Genomic DNA, 22,103 nt, shown 5'->3' with positions numbered 1-22,103 from the left:
TCTTTCCTTCTCATGTTTTGTTGTCAAGTTCCCTCTTGCCCAGCTCAGCTGAACAGTCAAATTGTCGAGCAGCTGTTTATTCTTAGTCCAACGGAATTGCAATATCGTTTCCCTTTATTTCCATCTAGAATACCTTTTGGTTTGTCAAGTTTCTCAACTTCAACTGCTGTTTTGATCAGTTTTTCACAACGTCAATGCATAGCAACAGCAACTGCAACCGGAGCTTGTCGCCGGTCGCATCAGACAACAATTTCGAGCAACCCAAGTCTTGCAACGAGATTCCCTGAGACACCAATTCAAGTCAAAGCTACTCAAGTGCTAAGGTGAGTGAACTTTCTAAAAGACTCATCATATTATGTATTTTTGTTTATAGATTGAGCGTAAACAACTTTTGTCCGTTTCTGTTAATATAAGCGAGGAAGTCTTTCAACTGCAGACCGCCGCGCCATCTATTGTTCAACATGGCAAGATGGAGGAAAGCGATGTGTCCATAAGCAGTATGGTGGAACCAAATGATACCACTCTATTTGACTGAAGGAAATTCTGTGAGCAAGAATTTTGTATGACGCACGAGCAATTTCATTCTGCAGGATTTATAACATTTCGAGCTTCACAAATATACTGAAATTGCGCCTCTTGTTGTATTCACTTAATCACGGAATTGATTTAATAAATTAATCAGGCGGTTTTTATGTTATAGCAAAACACGTTCTTTTCTTTTCAGAAAAACTTAAATTTAGAAGATTTCAAATGAGACGATTTAAATTTCTACCGCTAGATGGAGAGAAAATGCAAAATTAAGGCGTTTGGCAACACAGCATTGAAAAACGAAAAAAAATGGTAGAGAAGGAGAGAGAACTTTGACCGTGCCTTCCCTTTTGGAATTTTCCAGGAAAAAAGGTAGGAAATTCTTTTCTCATTGACCATATCCTTGTTCCATATATCGTACATGTAGAATCTTTTTGTGACTTGCTGGTGCTTCCATAGCCGACTGGGTCCATACCCGGCTGGGTTATGGCTACGTATGAAACTAGCATTTGTACCGAAAGTTCAGGCAAGGTTACACACTACCCTTCAGTTAGATTACCGTCACCCATATGTTCTTAGAGTATAATGGTTATCCCATTATCACTCAAAGTTAACTTTATAGCTTTGAATGAAAAGCAACATACTAGTTGCACTGCCACTTTTCTTGATCATGGTTTTTGAATTGTCTGATTGTTATTCGTAGCATATGCCACCATAGATTTTCATGGGGAATTGAAAATGGCGTGAGCCCGAGTTCTAGCCTCTCGTTGTCGTAATTGAATTCATTCCATCCTGTTGCGTTTTTGAAGTCGTTTAGTATTGGGTCAACAGCACAACGACATGGTGGATGACGTCATCGTAGCTAACCAATCCTCCCTGTAATATTTCACTTGATACAGCATGAGCCTAGCTCCAAGGCATATTCATTTTTATCAGCTGTGCGTCGTTGATTGTTTACGCGGGCTCGTTTTTATGTTTTTATCAGTGGCCAAAGAACAGTTGAAATGTAAACCAGATCATTCACGCCGAATTCGAATGAACGAAATCTCTTCCTCTTTTATTGGAAATACGATGTCAACAGAAATCTGGTGCATCATTTTTTGTTAAAAGTTTATTATTATACCACGTGCTATCGTAAAATTCAAACTATAAACTAGACTAATCGCAGATGTAGGATAGGTAAATAATATAGGCTACCTCATTGCAGTTCAAAATCATTCTATATCCACCAGCATTTTTGGACACAATGACCCGTTATTCTATCAATTGCTAATACCGGACACCTAACTCACAGACACACACACACTACTCTAGAAGCAAAATACAAAATGTTCGATTTTTTAAAAACGTTATCCCATTTGCAGATTTCGAAATTTATTAATTTTTTTTATGGAGAGGGGGGGGGGCGGTGTCGGGAAGTTTTTTTAAACCAAAATTTTGAACGAAAGAATTTGGATCGTGGCAAGAAGCTTATCACACGTAAGAGGACAGCTCCATTATCACTTCCAGGTGTCGCCGTAAATAGAAAACAATCGCCCGCTGTCTTTTTTCTTTAAAGACACTTCCCCTTAAAAACACATCCTAAGTAAGGCCACTTGTAATTCAAAACGCAAAACAATTGTCGATCACCCCTGATAGGCAATATTGTAATAAAAAAATGTGGTATAAACGGAACTTGGCGATCATTCAACTTTTTTCTTTTCCCTTGTGTTTGTTTAACATAATAAACCAATGCAGGTGCAAGGAATATCGGACGCTCTGTTTATAGTTTAGCGCCCTATAAAACCTATGCATATTTCAGTGCCATATAGCTCTCTCTGCTAGCTAGCGTACTTCACCGAGAGTGTTGGACACACACAACTTGCTAGATGCGTGTGTCTTTCATTTCTTTGCCTCGTATGTGTTAACCGCTGCTCGCGATGAGTGACAACACAATTTTTTTTTATATTTGAGGATCCTCTTCTTGAAAAAGGCAAGGCATCGACAATTAGTCCCACTGATCAACGGCCAAGACGGACGCGCGCCATGGTGTGATTTTTCGCATTAGGCCGTCGGGTTGCGGCCAGCTATATACAATGCGTTTTTTTTTTTGTTTTTCTCTTGCTTGTATCAGTGCGCACCGGCGCTGTGTGTGATTTGTTGGCAGTAAGGTTAACTGCATATTTTGAAATCGCCAGCTTCATTTTTGTGTCCGCCTCTTGACGTTCGATTTTTGCCCTGACTCTTGCCCGTCTAACAAAGTGGAGTATAGGCTTGTTTGATGGACAGCATCTTGAGTTTTCTATAAATAATTCTTTTAACGTAGGGTGTTGAAATCGTCGTAACGGGAATTTTCAGTTTTCTTCGCTACTAAAATTCTTATGGCTTTCTTTTTTCAACTTAAATCGTCGGCTCTTGTTTATCGTTTCAACTTGCTTGTTTTGATAGAAACACAAGGCTTTAGAGAAAGGCGTCGTCGTCGTCTATTTGTCATTTTCTTTGGTCGCAAATGATTGGCCTTTTTTTTTCCAATTTTTCCCATTATATTCTTTTTTATATGACATCAAATCGAGGGCAGCACAAAAATAAGCGGGTTCCGTTTTTGATCGTATTCGATTCGCAGGCGTCTGTTATTTTTGCCCGGACGTGAGGCGCCAATAAGATATGGGTCCAAGATATGAATGGCGCAGCGCCGCTCACAGCCATTGTTGAGTGACACTTTTCTGTTGCAACTCTTACCTCTAAGATGGGATATAGCCATTGGGGCATGCACTTTTATACGATTTTATTGCATTGCAATTGCAGCGGACGAGAACAAAAAAAATATTTCAAGGAATCAGAATGGAAAAAAAAAATAAATGTTGGAAACTGTGCGCGGATAATTGCTGTCTATATAACAGTCGTAACGGTTGTATCAGAACACTAAACACAGTTAGGCCCCTATGGAGAGCCCCGCCTTTCGATTCAAGTGCCAATTTCTCTTTAATAGAACCCCAGAAATTTCTGTTCGTGTCATTTCGATCTGCGTGCCAAAAAAAAAACAAAAAAAAACAAGAAATACTGTCATGTGGAAAAAACAAAAATCTCCGTCTACCAACGAAGAAATAAAAAATGGGAATTATAAGGAAGCAGTGAAAAAAATAAAAAGATTCTGCAGCTGCGGAATGCGCATCGCGGCGCCTTCTTTTCCGTCCTCATATTTTTATAACCTGATCCCGTTGCTTTAGAGTTTTCCTTTCCAACCGTGTTCGGCCTTTCTTTTGAGACTAAAAAAAAATATCAGCGGCGAGAAAAATTAAGGATCCGACTCGGCCTATTTGTACGACATAGATAGGAGGATGAACGCGATCGTATAACTTCAGGATAGAAAATGCAAAGACCCTATAGAGCACATCTTTGTCGAAGACATCATCCACCCTTTTTTCTTCACTAGCCCCCCTCATATATCGATAGAAACCTGTATACAAGTCTAGGCCTTATAAACGATCTATTCCCTCTTTTTGAATAGACCATATAGAAACTTGTAGGCCTATCAGGAAGGAGATGTCTTATTCATTCCTCAAGGGCCTAGGATGGCTTTACTCACCGTTCTTTTGGCGGCGAAATATTTTTAGCAGCCATAATTCTATTAAGTTTGACCGCCCCATAGAGACACAGCAATAACAACAGAAAAACGGGCCCTCCTTTGCTTATACGTTTTTTCTTTTCCAATTGTGTCCATATCTCCAAAACGTTTTTATTACACAGATATCTATATGGAATATGCCAGCATGTGTTAATATCTGTACACAGATATAGTAACTGCAGACGGTGTGCATGTGGAAGCCAACTAGGCAAAACATGCTGGGAATTGGACTGCCTTGTTTCAGTTATTGTATACTGACCTGTGGCCACAAGAGGTCAACAAATCTGGCCCAAACTAGGCCCTCATATAATTATAGTAGATCTTTTCTATTAGTTTTGCCATGTACAGAGCCAAAAAAATGTGGATCCACTTGCAGAATCTGGTTTCACACATGGAACTTGTTCTAACAATGTGTCCCCATTAGGCCTGTAAACACAAAGAGTTTGTTGATCGAAACATTTCAACGACTGATATCCAGTTGAATAGAAACATCACAGACTTACCTGGGTCGTCCAGCAATATCTTAATGAGTTTTCAGGGTGTGATGTGCAGTTACACACATGAGCCTTTGTTGTTATTGCTCTTATTTGTGTGCCTCGTACACTTTTCAAAGAGGTTTATGACCCCTTCAAAGAAGCACCAATTTGTATATAATTTTAATTTGCATTGTGGTTTCTTGTTGTACATCGATATCTAAAATTGACAAACAAAAATGCAGTCCGTTCAATAATTGCCCTTTTTTTCGTTCCAGCCATTCGGTATGGCTTTTTTCAATGACCGCAACCCTCCCACCATACGTGTGCAATTTACCTTATCAGTCGGCCCAAAAGACCTAATGGCAACATGATGTCGGCCACGTATGCCTTTCTTATACCGGTGTCCATATTTGTGGGAAAACTTTTGTATGTCATATCTTTTTTGAAAAAAAAAAAATGCCCCAGATAAAAAAGGCGTAGTGAGAAATCAAAAGGATATCTACATATGGCGTAGAAATGAAAAACCAGAAGGTTTCCCATGGTCCATGGATATTTGATTCCAGTTTTTCGATAGCCCCTTGTCTCTCAACAAGACTTTCTCTGCGTGACCAATACTATTATACCCTCAATTTCTATTTTTTTTCTTTTACCCATCTCAGAAAATAAAGGCTGTACAGTGGTTTCCTGCTTGTCAGCACATTGTCCAGCGGTATGCCTAAAAAAAAAAAAAAGAGAAACATCAGAGAGCCTCTCTCCGTAAGCGGCTTGTTCTCTCGCCTTTTTTCTCTGTGTTGTAGAAAGGGCAATTTTTTTTTTCCAGCTGGGATTCCAATACTGGGGGAATATCCACGCCATGTAAATTGCTGAGAATCCTCTAGATCCTGTTGGTGTACACAAAAGGGCGCTGGACATGAGCTGGAGGCACACACACACAAAAAGAGGGAAGAAGAAATAGAAGAAGGGACGTATAAAAGGCCTTGTTGTCTCTACATATCGCGTTAAAGCGTATATACATCTTGTTTTGGTTGTGACAAAAAAAAAAAAAAAAAAAAAAAAGGAGCCCTTTTTTTCCAACAGCCTGGAACACCACTGGCTAAAAGAGGGTATAGGTTGCTGACCACTTAAAAGTCGAGAACCGCACTGGCGGACTGCCTGACTATACAGGCTCCGGTCGAACTTCTTTTTTCTTGATTTTTGAACAAGATATTTTTATGCATAGGAGCCATGTGATGGCTAAAAAAAAGCGTAGAGAGAGAAGGTAATTTTTTGTGTGTGTGTCTTGTGTACATTTTGACATACGAGTCGCGCCTTGTGACCACCAGCTACAAAAAAAAAAGGCGACGACAACATTCTTTTCTAGCCCCTTTTTTTAATGGATTTTTCCTTTTTTTTCTGTGTTTTTTTTTTTTACCTTTAAATAATAGACGGATAGTCAAAGATATGCTAAAGTCGCGGCGCGTGCGGATCAAGTCCCATAGACTCGAAAGTCCGGCGCCTTTTTTGGGAATAAAAGAAAAAAATGGGCACCTGTATTTTGACTTTTGCGCGTGGAAATGCTTCAAACGCAAGAAAATTTCACGTTGCAAAATGTTAAGTCCTTTGGGGGCAATTTCTCCATTTCGTAGGGGGATTTATTTTTATTTCTTCTTGTTGTTGTTTTTTTTTTCGGCTGGTTTTTCCCTTGTTCCTTTTGACTACTCGCGTTCGGAGCAGCGTGTCTTCCGACCGAGTCGGCGGGAAATTGAGCGTCGTAAAACTTTTCTCTCTCTCTTTCCCTACTCTTTTCTTTTTTTCTCTATGGTCTCTATCCGAACGAATTGTCACAGAACCCCCCCCCCCCCCCCATTCTTGAAAAAGAAAAGAAAATGATGATAAAAATATCGACAGGCACTGCTGACACGACTTCCTGCTGTTGTTGAAGCGTCGCCGCGACTCGCTTCAATTTGAAACGTCGTTCATTGTTGTTTGTTCCATTTTCCTTCGCATTTTTATTTCTCGAGTTCTTCCGATTTTTTATATATATATATCTATTATTTATATTTTGTTTATCTATTTTTATATTATCTATTCTCTATATATAGAGAATTACATAGAAAATAGGCGTCCCTTCGTCTTTATTTTAAATACGCGCAAAAATTCGATTCATTTTGTAACACTCTGTGAATCGAATATCCACAGCAAAGCTTTGGGCTCTAGGGCGTACGTGGAACATTAGTCATAGCAAAAGTGGGAAAATAATTTCTTAAATTTTAATTATTCACTCGGTCATGTAGAGAAACAGGGAGGACTATGGATCCCAGGCGTGATTATAAATATGTACGCTATCCACTCGGCTGGGTTGTGCTGATCATGTTTTCCCTGGCAATAGGACTATTGTATTTATGATTGCGGTGGCTGATACGTTAATAACGGGCCACGGTATAATGCGTAAAGGGAAGAATTTTCGAAAAAAAAGGACACAACAACAAAGAGGAATTAATAATTTTGCGAGGGGCTGCATTTATAGCGACGCAGGCATGGAGGGGGTCAGACTCGTTTTTAGCCCTGTCAAAAAAGAAGGAAAAAGGTTTTCTTGTTTTAATGGGCGAGGCCCGCGGATGCAAATGCGTGTTGAGGGAGTTGAAAAGCGCGCGCGCGGCCAACTGATGTCAAAAGCGAAACACACACTCGCCATTGTTTATATCGTTCGGATGGATATCCGAGCGGAGGAACAAAACAAGCGTGTCGCCCATTGCAATAGCCTCGCATTCAATTCCGCATTTTTTTGGCGGCAGTTTTACATTTGCATGTAGCCGCTTGATTGCAAAGCTTCCATCAACACTTCATCAAAAAAAAAAGGGACGTCATAGAATTCCCCGTAAAAATTCAATTTTCGTTTATTATCGAAAGACGCCTGTTCGCCTCTGTTCCAGTCGTATAAAATCGGAAAAGGGGACCAGCAATCACGTCTATATAACAACATCGCGTTGGATTTCGAATGTCGCCCGTCCAACATCTTCAGTCATGCGCAAAAACAAAAAAATCACATCGGAAAACGTTTTTTTTTCTTTTCTTTTATAACAACGAAACAATAAAAATCTAAGGCGAAATTCACACAAGTTCATGTGGCCACGTTCGAAATCAAACATTGTGTCCTCTTTCTGGTAAATGTCGAGAAGCGATCCCGCATCCGTCGAAATCCGCACGTAATGTCTGTACGCGTACCGTTACATCACGCTCATATGAAGCCAGTCAACCATCCAGCTGGAACTCCAACTGAGAAAGATCGAACCAAGTCCGTTTTGTTTTGAATTTCCAAAGAACCAGATATTCTATTTCATGAAAATCATTTCGCATGTCAGTCTCGTCCATCATCAAAACGAATTACGACCTCCCAACACAGAAACGATGATTGATATAAATCCCAAAGTGATTGCTAAATGCGAGCGTAGAATTAAAGGCAAATGAAAAACGAAAAGAAAAAAAATTTTTGATAAAAATGAGAAAATGAAAAGCACAGAAGGCCTCGTAATGCTGCCTGCACCCTCTCTAATTCGTGATGACAGTTGGCCTCTAATTGGGCGGGTGGGAGCTATAGCAGAGGGAGAGACCGTGAGGGAGTCGGATCTCCATCAAAAACATGGGACTGTGTATACATAGACGAAGCGGATCTTTTTGACATGAAAAAAGAAACACACACACACCAGACATAGGAGAGGGGGGGGGGCTATCCTGTATGTCGCTGTGTTGCTGTCGTGAAGGCGAAAACTATGCCGTCATAAAACTTATTCCCCAAAAAGCCGGCGGAGTCCTGGGGCTTCATCAGCAGCTCCGACACTACAACACAAACAAACGGAAGACGAAGGTTATCCATCAGCCGCCCCTTCTTGTTTCCCTCTCTATGCCCCCATGATATCTTTTTTTTTCTTTTTCCTTTTAGACAATTTTTTTTTTTTTTTTTTTGGTCTTGGTTGTTGTCGTATTTTTTTCTTTCGGCGCGATACATATGTATGTATATATAAAATATATATATATATATGTGTATACAGTCATAAAATTCAAAAGCGGAGAGAAAGAAAAAAATGGAGACAGACCGTCGGCGACGTATGACAAGTTTTTTTGGTTGAAAATAAAGGGAAAATTGAGATAGAAAAGAAATGATGCGCAACAGTTGAAGTATAGAATCTTCAATATTGATGCCGATACCATTTTGGGGTTAACAATCAAATTTATTTCGGGAGGGGGGGGGTGAGGCTGTTTGACTAATTGAAATTTATTGATTTCTTGCTGGATAGATTCAAATTGTGAGAATTGGTGCTGTAGAAATGTCACTTATCCACTAAGACACCTGACTTAATAACTCGAGTTAACCAATTGAATAATTGATCAACAATCACTCGGTTTATAGTTGACGAACGTGCGTGTAGTATATGCGTCTAAGTCCGTTTTATTGGCTGTCGAATGCACACCCAATAAAATCGTCTTATAGGCCTATACACAGGGCTTTTATATATAGACTCGTTCAATTCTTTTATTCCCTTAAGTTTGTCGTATATTTTTTTATTCACACGAGCGCCTATTCGTAGCAATGCTCTATACGATGATTGGGGGTTTGTAGGGTGTTTTTGGCTCTCGACTCATTAGAATACTGGCGTCGATAGACTTATATACATCGACAACAGGCTTTAACTATTATTATCTGCCATAATAAGTTTGACTTGTTTTGCTTATTCTATTGCTTTTGTCAACAATGGGGGGGTGATGGGCGCTCGAAAATTAACACTACCTCTATACACACCACAAGGGCCATTTTTCAAAGTTTCAAAGACTGTTTCCGCAGAGACTCTGGAGGATAGTTTCTTTTTCCTTTTCAAAGAACACATACGACGAGAATGCTGATTGAGGTGTTGTGTGTACCTGTTGTAACACGAGCCTTGTTCAAATATTGACCAATAGGCCTTAATAGTAAAGACATCTACGTCACCTTCTGTTCGAATGTACACACCGTCAACTGTCTATTGCATTTGTTGTGTGTACCATGTATGGCGTAAATGAAGCGGGTTGTTGTGTCAGACAACTTCTTTATTGCGTCGTATATGCACAGGTGTAGGCCTATGTATTGTTCGGCTGTGTAAGCCTTTCGCTTGTATTGAGACCCCCGGTGGGTGTGATTTCTATACATTTCGAAAAGAAAAAATGTGGGTCTCTTTTGTGAAAATGGAGAAGTGGTGATCTAGAGCAAAATGTGGTACCTTACCCTACCTTTCCAGACATAGGTAAGAGGAAAGGTAAGGACATTTAGTGCTGACCGCAATCAGTTGTTGTTGGCGTGCCGAGCTCAACTGAACGTAAAAAATCGAAATGGCGAATTTTGTTTGACGTGGGAACAGAAAGTATTTAACTAAATATTTTAGCTATGAAATAGTTGAGTGATGTTGGCGGAGGCAAACAGTTGCCAGTCGAGTAAATGAAATTCGAGAAAAGCGTTCTGTTTGGCAGGGCCTACATAAAACGTGTTTCCCTTTTTTCTGGATTCGTGTGTATACAGAACAACAACACAGCAGCCAGCGTGTATAATAACCTTATCTTGTGTGTGTGTGAAAGAGAGAGAAAAGAAAGGCCGCCTTCGGTGCTGGATTTCACCGCCAAAACATCCCCATTTTTGGTCCAACAGAATTGTCACGGTTTAAAGCGTGAACTATTCCTATTTGCCCTGTACGTTTCCCTCCCAAACGAATGGTCAGCAGAAGATCACAGACCCTCTCTTTTTATTCCTCGTGACGACTTTCAACTCCTCTACAGGATGAAAAAAAAAAGGAAGATGTCTACGAGATGTGGAAGAAAAACACATAGGGGGGGGGGGGGGGGGGGTTGACTGGCTGAGGCATCACCCAAACCACCATCACCACACCAAACAGGACAAAACAAAAAATGCCGAAAACAAGAAGGTATTTTTTGTTCTTTTTATTGGTTTACGCTCAAACAGCATGTAGGGCTTTTCGTATAGAAGGCGACCATTGGTTTTCTGCCAAACATGTCACCAAACTCTTGGACAGAATTTAGTTTTTCTTTTCTTTTCGTTTCCCTTTTGTTTGAATATTTTCTGATAGACAAAGCGGCGATTTTTTTGTTTCGTTTCTAAAGACAATAAATAGATACAGTGTTTGTGATGTCTTTGCCCTAACACGTCGTATGGCTCGCAATCAAATTTACAGGTTGACCCATAGGCTATATAATTTGATTGGTACGTTTATAAGGTTTTTCATTCGTTTTTTTTTTCTTTCTTTCTGTTGTTGGAAAGCTAGATTTTTATACTGCGGACATGATGCTTTTATACGTTATATACGAGCAGACGCTCTATAGTTGTACACCGTTTGAGGCTGGCGTAAGGTAGCTAGTAGCTCGATGACGCCCCCATAAAGGGTCGGCGGTTATTTACTGCGCACACGTTCGAGTATATCACAGTGCCAATAAAGTTGCGCGAGCTTCTGCTTTGTTATTGCAACACGACTAAACAGAATTGCCAACATTTTTCGTTGGACTCATAACGAACGTCATATAAAGCCCAAGACAAAACGAAAAATTGAAATAACACCAATGATAATTCGCCAATTTGTTTACGCGCTAAATTCAAATTTTTTTTTTCTTTTTTCTATTGCAGAATGAGGCACGTGTAGCATCGGCGACATCAAATGCAGACGCCAGGATCCTTCAACATATACGCCAGTATTCCTTTTTTTTTTATATGCGTGATGACTCTCTTGGGATCCATCAGGTATATAGAAAACAAGTATCTCCCCCTAACTGGATAGGCTTTCGATCGTTGTGCGTATGTGTGCAGACGAGCTTGATGAAAAAGAGAAGTGCCCCGACGATTCATTCGAACCCGCCGCCAGTACAGAAATTTTTTTATTTTTTTTTTACCGTCCGCGCCAAATAGCCTCCGATCCTTAGCCGCGCCGACATGACCGCCGCGCCGGGCTGATGTTGCCGACTTGCTAAATGCCATCCTCTTTTTTTTTTTTTTTTTTTGAAGATGTACGTATCGTTTCCTCTTGATTTTATTATTTTATTTTTGCGCGCGCGCGCTTTTTCGAACTAGGAAGGTTTATGAAAAAAAGGCTATATCGATTTAAATAGAGACAGCCGAGTTGGAAAAGAGCACGAACCCCTCTTGACAACCAAAGCCCTCCTTCATATAAAAGAAAACTTTAACTTTTATTTTTGAAATGTTCACACTCTTGTGTACGTCTATTACGCGTTTGAGTATACCACACCAATCCGATCGGTTGGGAAAAGAATGATCCGCATCCTGGAGATAAGAAGATTCAAATTTAAAAATGAAATTGGCAGTAAGTTTATCGATGTTTTGAAATCTTGATGGTTTTGAACGTTTCAAAATGGAAATGAGTTTCTGCGGAGGAAAAGAAAGAAAATTCGAAGCGCGGTTTTTGAAAGCTATTGAAAAGAAAGACACAACATTGAAAGGTGAAGAAGAAAGAAAGAAAGAAGGAATCGGAAAAAAATCTCCGAGGCGCAATTCGCACCATAGTGTCAAAGGTAGCCGTCACAACCTTGGCGAAGAATGCCGTTAGCCGGCAGGCTCTAGAATGCGCGCGCGGCCATCAGGCCAGCACCAAAGAAAAAAAAATATTCGTTTTTTAAGAAAAGAAAAAAAAACCCGTGTCTATAGAAAACAATTTGTCTGTATTTGATGCTATTTTGTTTTTTTATATAGGCCTGCGTACGTGTATCGGATACTAACGGACGCTCACCTACGATTCAAACGAGATCAACAGCCGGAAAAGAAAGGCAAGAAACAAATTGAAACGACAAATGTCACACCTTAGAATCATGTGACTGCGGCATTCATTTTTCCATCAATTATTCAGATAAGTTTTAATTTATAGATTTTTTTTTTTTTAAATACTTGGTTATATAGTTTTAATTTTTTGGATTTAGCCAACGGCCGTGAAGAATATGCAGCAAGAAGTGGGGATAAAGACGTATGTATTTTCCGTCTTCCCGACAATATTTTCGATTAAAAAGGACGACGTTAGAAAGATGATACGAATGTTTCCAGCTGTGTGTGTATGTAAATGCGGTGCCCTGTTCACTTCAAAAGGAACTACCAATGAGAGCTCTCCAGAGGACGGAAAGTCGGCACGCTCAAGCTCCTCCTATCCCATCGGCGACGCACTTTCCTATTGGAGCGCACCATGTTTAATAGCTCTCTCTCTTTCTAGTTGAATTCTCCTTTTTTTTTCCCTACCATAAAAAAAAAGAAATGAAAAAATGATAGGAGAATTTGGTTGACATGGATATCCAAAAGGAATAGAAGAGAGAGAGCCTCCCTCAAAAAAAAAAAGATAGGGGGTCGGCTGGGTGGGTTAGGGAGTGGACTCGTGTGTGTGTGTGTGTGTAGGATGGGAGGAGGGGTAAAATGGGCGAGTAGTTGTGTGTAGGCTAGAATGTGCTCGACACGATTGAAGTTCAGTCTAGCGTGAACAGTGGTAGGCAACATACCGATCGGTCGAACGTCTCACGACTCGCAGTTGTCCGTTCATCTTCATCCGCTGAGCTTCACCCATTCGTGTACCAGAGTGCCAGCTTGTTTATTTATTTATTTTTTTTTTTCATTCTTTGAACGGACAGTTTCGACAACATCAAAAAAGAATTTTTTTTTTTTAAACTGATTTTTCTTCCGCGAGTGTCTGGATGACTTCGGAAATTAGCGCCAACATTTTCAAAGATTTTTCAGTTGGTCGGAAAAGCGCCGCATTCCGGCGGTTGTGTGTGTGACTGTGAAGTGCAACTAACATTTCTCGCCGTATTCATCAAGAATTATTGAACTGTTTTCGTTTTTGTTTTCATCGTCGAAAAGAACAAAAGACAATCGGAAAATGGTTTCGCTCTACGACAGTTTCGCCATGTTCCCAGCGGCTCATCATCCGCACCATCCGCATCATTCGGGCGTTGTCGGTGGAGTGATGGGTCCTGGTGGCGGAGTGGGGCCAGTCGGAGTAGGTCACAGTACGACGCCTCCGCATCACGCGCATCATCACCACCATCACGCCGCCGCCGCCATTCACAATCTGACGGCCAGGCATCACTCACAGGGGCCTCCACCTCCGTCTTCGTCGTCGGTGGCTGGACAGCTCAACTTGCACCACGCCGGACATCATCAAGGGCCTCACCATCCGCATTCTCACTTGAATTCGCACCACCAAATGGCGGCCAATCAAGCGGCTTACTTTGGCTATCCGCATCCGCACCATTGGGGCAGTGGCGGAGGTGGAGGCGGACAGGGGGTGCACCACCAGACATCGACGGCGCCCAACGCGGCCATGGAACATCAGCAGCAATTTCAAGTTGGTGGATTGGTGACGGCCGACGGAGGAAACTCTTGGCATCCGTCACCCGCCGCCGTCTACTCCGCCGGATTGTCCAGCAGCTTATCGCCACGCACGCCCGTCGCATCGGTCGGCTACGAGGAATGGGTCAATTCGCCGAGCAACAACAACGGCCAACAACAACAGGGCGGCGGAGGAGGTGTGAGCAGTCCGGACGCTAGCCCCCACTTTGTCCAGCAACCGCAAGGCGGAGGTAACGCGGCTAACGGGCCGAGCAGTCCGTTATCGGACCAGCAACAACTCAGCAGCTACTCTGTTGCTGCGGCCGCTGCGTACGGCAAACTTTTCGCCAGTTCCGGTGGATCTGGCGACTTCATTTCGCCTCATCACGCCCATTTGCATCATCCGCATCATCACAACAATCACGCGCAGATGGTGGACCCTCATCGGATGAACGCGGGAGTCGTAACCGGTCACCATTCGCCCGATTCCGGCCTGGCCGGTAGCGACGGTTTGAGCAGCGCCGGATCGCCAGCCCAGCAGCAACAGCAAGGAATGCTGGGCGGAGGTTCGTCCGGCAACAATCTACTCAATCTCCAACAACAACAGCAACAACAACAGAACACTGTGGCGGCGCAGGGCGCCATGACGGGACCTTCATCCGGCGGATCGATGAGCCAACAGAATCAACAGCAATTGGTCGGATCCAACGGCTCGGCGATGGGCTCGCGGCCTCAAGCGGCTCAATCGCCGTACGGATGGATGAAGAAGCCATCGTATCACAACAACAACGTCAATCCAGGTGAGATTTCTTATTTAATTAAAAATCAAAAACAAAGGGCTTCTGTAGACAATTCAATAAGAATATCGAGACCTTTAGATGTGATGGGTTTATAGCGTCCACTTGTGGACAACTCTGGGCGACACAATCATCCGATGAGGCTCTTGGGATCGATTCATGCGTTTTTTAGCTTCCGATTTCATATTCCGATAACACGATCTTTATTCTTTTTTGTTGGCTCGTGTCTGTCTCAGTTGCAACTTGTATACACACAAAAAATGTGGGGACAATGAGACAACAGAGATCGACTCCGAGATGGTTTTGATTGATAACAGAGAGATAGGCAACACAGTTGGTAGCACGTGCTTAACGACCACTCCCAATGTTTTTTTCTTAACCTGATCTACCCTATTTTTTGTTTGTTCCATGGCGAATTGTTTCCAAGGGGGGTGGAACGACTAGTCAATTTTTTTTTTTATCAAGTTATAGTCAAAAGGTATATCTCTGACCAACGCCTATTTGTTTCTTTAAGGGGAAGGCTTTTACGTTTCACCTGCGAATGTCACATGCAAATGAAGGGAAAGAAGCTATTTGTTAAAAAAAAAACAAAAAAACTATCAAATCTGAAAACAGTGAGGCAAAGAATAGCTGACTAATGACCAAAGTGAAAGATGTGTATTGCCGCCAATTGAAATATGCCGCCCGTTTTCTTTTTTTTTTGTTTGGAAATGTTTCCATGTATTTTGTGTGCGTATTTTCGGCTCCTCTTTTTCTTTCTCTATTGCCACATTCTCTTGTTGTGCACTGTCGCGCCGACTTTGACCTCTCTCCTAATGATCCATTGGGACAAGTGGCGGCAACCCAATGCCACTGTGCGCTCTAAACTCGGGCGTAGGACATTGATTTTTTTTTAAGAACGGGGCAAATAGCGGAGCATTGGTTAGGGCCGGTAGGGATTCTCGATTCAATTCCACAATGGGTTTTTTTTATTTTTTATTTGGCATCTCTCCTTACTCCAAGAACGAAGGAGGCTCCGACCTAATGACTGGAACTCGGGAGCCGAAAGGCAATTAAACAAAAAAAGGGGGGAAATTGAAGACGGCGCGACTGACACACGGTAGCAAAAAATAAAAGGCGCGCGTGTCCTCCCCATTTTTCTTTTTCCAGTTTCTGCAAACGTGTCCATCGTCTGATGGCAAAGAAGAAGAAGAATCATTTCGAAAAGAGCCGCCCCAAAACATTAGCGGGTTGGTCGACCCCAACCATGTCTCGTTTTTCTCTTTTTAAGTTGTCGTTATAGTGGATACGACTAATAGATTACCATAGGCCTGACAAGTAGAATCACTCTTGTATACAAGCTGTTACTGATTTCTGAGCGCTAACGTTTTGTTGTTTCAAACAATATTCCGATGGCGGGGGGGGGGGGGTATTTTGTCGTTCCCTTTTTTTGTTTATTTTTTCGGTGTTGAAGACGGGATGTTAAGTCCCCCACATGTTCCTTTAAAAAAAAAAAATCTTTGTATTCGGTTAGATGTGTGTTGTGGCCAGCCTTTTTGTCAGGTCAACAAACGAGACAAGCGGCAGCTTTTGAAATAGTTTCAAAACATTTTCTGTTATCAGATGAACAGTTCGTATGTATTTCAGGCTGATTGATCATTACCTTTTTTCTTTGTGCGATTCGTTCATTTATCTTCTTTGAAATGATTTAAAATTTGGCCATCCTCTTGTCATGTTACACGTCCACATTGTGACAAAACAGACCGCCCCTTTCATTTGTTTCGACTTGGTTTTTACCCCGGGAAATTTGAAACCCCCCCGCTAGTCACAGATGGGAGATGTGTATGTTTTTGACCCCTCGGTACAATCATCCCTCAAAACTCACCCTCTCGATCTTGTGAAAAAAAAAAAAAAATTGAGGACAAATCATCGTCGTAATAAATGCGAGAAAAGAAGACGAATGAAAAAAAAATAAAATATTCGAGTCAGTGGCCACATCCCAGGTATTTGTTGGAATGTTATTTTTTATTCCCTTCTTGTTTCACCGACGGGCTTTTATAGCTCAGGTGGAGTGAGACGTGGAGAGAGCGACAGAGAAGGGCATGTAGGATCAGAAAATTGTCGGTGGTGATGGGTGAAAAAACAATTGCCTTCCTCCCCCCTCTTTTCCCTCCCAAAAAAAAAGAAAAAAAGAACGAAAACCGACCAACCAACACACAACACAACAAAGTTTTTCCAGCCAAAGAGAGGGAAGTCGGGCGGTGCAATAAAGCTTTTATTTTTATGACTCTTTCATGGGGCACAGATATGTATTTTTCCCTTTTTTCTTTTTCGATGGGGGGGGGGGGGGATTTCTGGTGGGGACTTCTTCCACTATATTACAGTAGAAACCTGTCCAGGAAATCCAACAAAAAAAAAAAAACAGGGAATGAGAAAAAAAAAAAAGAGAATCAGTCGGCCATGACGACATGCGAGCTTCGCATCACGCTATTCCATCGTGTATGTGTGTGTGTACAATCCATGTAGAGAGAGAGAGAGCAAAAAAAGAGATAAAAGCCTTTCACGCTACGCAAAAGGTCCGCCTCCCTTCCATTGTGTTATCCCCGTAAGAGAGACGCCATCTTGTCCTAGAGCGCTCCAGCCCGCTCTACTCCGGAGCTTTCCAGCCAATCACACGACGTGACCGAGCTACTCCGTTAAGCCAAACCCTCTCTGTTCGTAAGGTCTTTTTTTTTTAAAAAGAAAAAATCCCCCCCCCCTTCTTCTTTGTAAATGTTGTTATATATATCAGGTGTGTGTGTACCTTGCCTACCTGAACATGGAGCAATGGCCATCGCTCCAATGGCAGCGGTTTTTCGTTCCGCTGCCGCCACGTTTTATGGCGATGATTATATCAATTATGAATGCGATGGTTTAGTCGGCGACGACGACGCTATTTGCAGCGCCTCTTTTTGTTTTCCTTCTCTTTCGGCTTGTTTTTTTTTTTTACTTCTATTTCCATGTTGTTTGTCGACTCTTTTTGGAAAGTCCGCTTCCTTCTGTTTTCTAGACGTTGTGAGACAACCCCGCCCAGGTTTTTTTATACGTCATTAGAAATTTACCTGAGAGACACATAAGAGAAATGCCCTAACAAAATTCAGAGAAAAAAACAAGAAGAAATCGGATCTTTTCTTTTGCTGTCAGGATCACGAGGTTTCGACGACTAAAGGTCGTGCAGGTGATTCAGGTCACTTGTCGTATTCCGCAGGTATATTTTCTATTTCGCTTCTTTTTGCGCGATTGTTTGGTCTTCTCACACGAAAAATGTCGCAATTTCCGGCCTGTTGTTTCGGTAGTTTCTTTTTCCGCCATCGATTTTCTCATTTTTCTTTAATCAAATCCGCCGTCGGATCGTAACGTTCAGCGTACGCAATACGAGGGCATCGTAAAATAAACAATATTTTATTAAAACAAAAACAAAAAAATAATTGAGCAATTTTCAATTGCGATTTAGTTCCGGATTCTCGGATTAATCAGAGAAACCCGATAATCTCTTTGCTTGGCGGATCCACACGCCAATGAAATCAATTGACGTCATACTCGAACGTTCACTTGATCCGACATCCCGAAAAATGCATAGATAACAGGAAAAAAAAAAGCGTTTGCGATTCATGTTTTACCGACTGTGTTTCACCTCCGTTTTCGAAAACCCGTGTTTCTTGTTCTATATGTCTACAACGTTCTCCACGTCTGCCGCCGCCGCTTTGACTCCTCGTTATCGCCGTTCAAACAAACAAAATCCACATGGGCAACAAACGAAAGAGAGAAAAAAAAAAGTGTTTTTTGACACAACAGGGCACGGTGAGTGAGAACACAATAAGTACCGAAAAAGAGAGAGGACATGGGGTACAAATAACACACACACACACACACACACGGTCAGGTTTGATTACAAGTACGTGTTTCTCGCTGTGTGTGTGCGAGAACAAATCAAACAAGACAGATACAAGGCCTCTGATACATGTTAGGACATTGTTGGGTAGACAAGAAAAAGTTAGCAGATTAAAAAAAAAAAAAAAAAAAGAGACCACCGCGGCTTGTTGTCTAACTAGGGAGAGATAGGCCCATTTTTTTGTGTGTGTGTCGCTCATAGTATATTAGACCACACCTATTGTGAAGCTCCGATAGCGCAACATTCTGATGTCAAGATTTATCTAACTCTCACCTTTTGGTGGAACAAAGCGCACGAACCGACTGAAACAAATTCACACCTGAGCCACTTAAGTTCCGGTGTTTGGCGGTACCACCATTTTTTAAACGCAATACTATCCGAATGTCCTTCGTTTTTTTCTGTGTGCCTCTTTCTAATCAGCGGAGCATCGAGTGTATCACTAGTTGCGCCATGTTTTTGTGGAACACTTCAAACGATTTCCGACTCTTGTGTGCGCAACTGCCGTGAACTATTTCACACCCCTCAGGAAAAAAAGAATCTTAATCGTTGATAGGACATAATCTGATGACATCGTAAAAGAAATTAAACTTAAGGCTTTGGGTAAAAAATGGGGTTTTTCTCTTTTTACGTAAGATGCCATTGCGAAATGATGCGTAGACATAGAGAATTCGATATTAGCCGTATCCTAGTTTTTCAAAAATAAAGAGAAACAATCAAGACATACTGACATGCCTACAATTTAGAATCGGATGTATTCTCAGCAGGGAAGACGAGAACCAAGGACAAGTACCGAGTCGTCTACACGGATCACCAACGACTGGAGCTGGAGAAAGAGTTCCACTACAGCCGCTACATCACCATCCGGCGCAAATCCGAGCTTGCCAGCGTGTTAGGCCTCTCCGAACGACAGGTATAAATATTGAAATAAAAAAAATTTCGTTTATTTAACGTTTCTTTATTTGTTGTAATTGATTCATTCTATTTTCATTGGATTTCATAGGTGAAAATTTGGTTCCAAAACCGGAGGGCCAAGGAGCGCAAACAGGTGAAGAAGCGCGAAGAAATGTTGCATAAGGAGAAATTGGACGTCGTTCCGTCTTTGGGCGCTGTCCAACAACAACAGCAACAACATCACCTTCATTCTGGCCAGCAGCAACAGCACATGCAACACATGGCCGTCCAGCATCCCGGCCTGGTCAGCAATCCTCAAATCTCCTCGTCGATGCAACAGCACATGGGATCCGTCGTTCAATTAGAAAGCAAGCCCATCTTAGGACTCGATTGAAATTGTTTCTATTTTGAAAAATGAGTTCCTCTATTGAAGCGCGCTATTTTGTATAAATTGAAAGACGCTTTTATTTTGTGTGTCATTGAGGATCGAAAAGAATCGGCTTCTTTTTGCTAGAGGCAAAAATCATTCGATCGAACGTTAGAACAAAAAAGGAGGCCCGAAACAAAAAAGAAACAAAAGGCAAACGCGATAAACAATTGAATCGATTCTTTATTTCCTTGATTCAGCCTGCCCTCAGTCTCGCAACAAGAGCATTCCAGTGACGTCATGGATCTATTTTTCTCTCTGTTTGTTGTGATTGAAACGAAGCAAAAAGAAAAAAAAAGACAATCAAAAGCAACGTCGTTTCTTCCTCCTGTTTGGACGACAGTTTCCATAAGGTGAATCACTAAATTTAATTCTTCGTTAAACTGCTGAACAGTGCTGCCTCCTTGTCCCTGTTTGTTTTCACCCAAACGCGTTGTGCGTCTCTCTTCGATGTTAACAACCTGTACAGTATCCCTATATATATATATATTCATAGTGCCTCTCTTCCTCGTCCCTTGTATTCGTTTTTCTATTCACGAAACGGTTTGAGTTTTTTTTATTATTATTTTCCCTATGTTTTCATTGCTAATGAAAATGTAAGATTCTAAAATTTTGAACTATATAACAGAAGGTAAAAAAAAAAAAAACACAAAAAAAGTTACAAAATCAAAAATTAAAGAACAAAAACTTCAAATTTTAAGAAATGTGTGAATGATTGATTGTGTATTGTACAAAACTTGATATCTATATACCTTTTTTTGCGATTCCGGATGTAACCGTAAATAGTTCTTGTCAATTTTTCAATTTTTTTTTTCTCAACGTCTTATTATTATTATTTTTTTATTTCTTTTGTTTTATTCGTTATACCTATATACTTTGACCGTGTGTTTTTATTCCATTTGACATGTTACATATAAAAAATTGATCGGCGGCGCCCATCTTTGAATTTTCCTTACCCAACCTGTTCCCTTACAACAACAAAAACAACTTTCAGTTTTCTCTGATATTGGGCATCTAATGCTTTGTAATTATAGCTTATATACCGTTTTGAAACAAGAAATGCCGAACAAGTGCAAAAAAAAAATCGTGCATCGTGTCTGTTTTTTTTTTATGTTGCCCATTTATTCGAAACTCTCCCGAACAATCCGTTGAATTCATTATAAGCCTCTATCTACTACCACTACAATATACCGCACACACAAAAAAAAGTAACAGAATAACGATAACAAGAGAATAACGAAAGACATCCCGCTGCTAAAAAGAAACGCTGGTTTTCCGGGGGGAAAAAGGTAGACGCGCAGTTCTTTTGTTTTTGAGACGAGAGTAAGAAAATAGAGAAATTGATTTAATTGCGAGATGCGGAAAGAGCTACTAGAACTGTTAGCAATATCTACTGTCGTCGTTCTCTCTAGATCTCAGAAAAACAGAAGAAAAGAAACGCACGTGTGCTGTTTGAAAACTTCTCCCATTCTCAGATGGTGATTGACAATTAATTTTTAATTGAAAGCATTTGACCATGGCCGTCAATCCTTTTGAGCCCACTAGCATTGTTATTCATTCCATCGTGTTAATCGCATTCATCGTGCCGAATGGTCATACCAGTGATGTCATCTGATTGTAATGCAAAATAATTGACGAACAAAATGTTTTCTCTGATACATGATTATTATTATATTCTCCGATTATCACATTGAATAGGTTGAATACGTTCAATTGCTGCTGTTTACTATTTGTTGGTTGAATTCGTTGAGAATTGCTTCCATCCAATTACTGTATTTCCTTCCAATCACGCGGGCGTTTCTGAATTCTGTATCCCTTAAAACACTTTAAACAAATTTTTTAAAAAAGGACAAAGAGTTTAACGAAGAATGGGCGAATGATCGATAAGCGTGCGTGTGGTATAAGGCATTATCCATGTTATTATATACTTATGCTCTATGTGTGTATCATATTTACGAAAATAACAAGAATACCATTCAATGATCATTCTATCAAAATGCTCCTTGTTTTTCAACAATAACTCCAGCTAATTTAAACTGTTTTCCAATTGTTTTCATTCTCCAAATTGAAAATCACGTCTAGCATCGCTTACTTATTTCCCGATTATGAAATTCTACTTGAAAAAAGGCGGTCGAG

The 22,103-nt window shown here is 41.0% G+C and overlaps 1 protein-coding gene across 2 annotated transcripts; it reads left to right on the top strand.

Annotated features, from left to right (window-relative positions):
* The first annotated feature begins 13,026 nt into the window (after positions 1-13,026).
* LOC130696355 (homeotic protein caudal-like) lies at positions 13,027-21,097 on the top strand. 2 transcript variants are annotated; one of them, XM_057519437.2, is made up of 3 exons: positions 13,027-14,742; positions 19,411-19,559; positions 19,650-21,097. In XM_057519437.2, exons 1-3 carry the CDS (start codon positions 13,491-13,493, stop codon positions 19,932-19,934), a joined length of 1,686 nt encoding a protein of 561 aa, XP_057375420.1. In that variant the 5' UTR covers positions 13,027-13,490; the 3' UTR covers positions 19,935-21,097. The 2 variants fall into 2 exon arrangements, with proteins under 2 accessions (XP_057375420.1, XP_057375419.1); XM_057519436.2 differs by having other exon boundaries at positions 13,029-14,742; positions 19,393-19,559.
* Positions 21,098-22,103: the final 1,006 nt, after the last annotated feature.

This window comes from Daphnia carinata, chromosome 5 (genome assembly GCF_022539665.2).
Source record: "Daphnia carinata strain CSIRO-1 chromosome 5, CSIRO_AGI_Dcar_HiC_V3, whole genome shotgun sequence".
NCBI lineage: Eukaryota > Metazoa > Arthropoda > Branchiopoda > Diplostraca > Daphniidae > Daphnia > Daphnia carinata.
This window is presented reverse-complemented; position numbering and strand designations above follow the sequence as displayed.

Bases quoted from the DNA above. Each gene is read 5' to 3' on its own strand.
- LOC130696355 (XM_057519436.2), top strand. From the start codon at position 13,491: ATGGTTTCGCTCTACGACAGTTTCGCCATGTTCCCAGCGGCTCATCAT. The intron at 14,743-19,392 runs GTGAGATTTCTT...CCTACAATTTAG, and splicing joins CAACAACAACGTCAATCCAG to AATCGGATGTATTCTCAGCA. The intron at 19,560-19,649 runs GTATAAATATTG...TGGATTTCATAG, and splicing joins TAGGCCTCTCCGAACGACAG to GTGAAAATTTGGTTCCAAAA.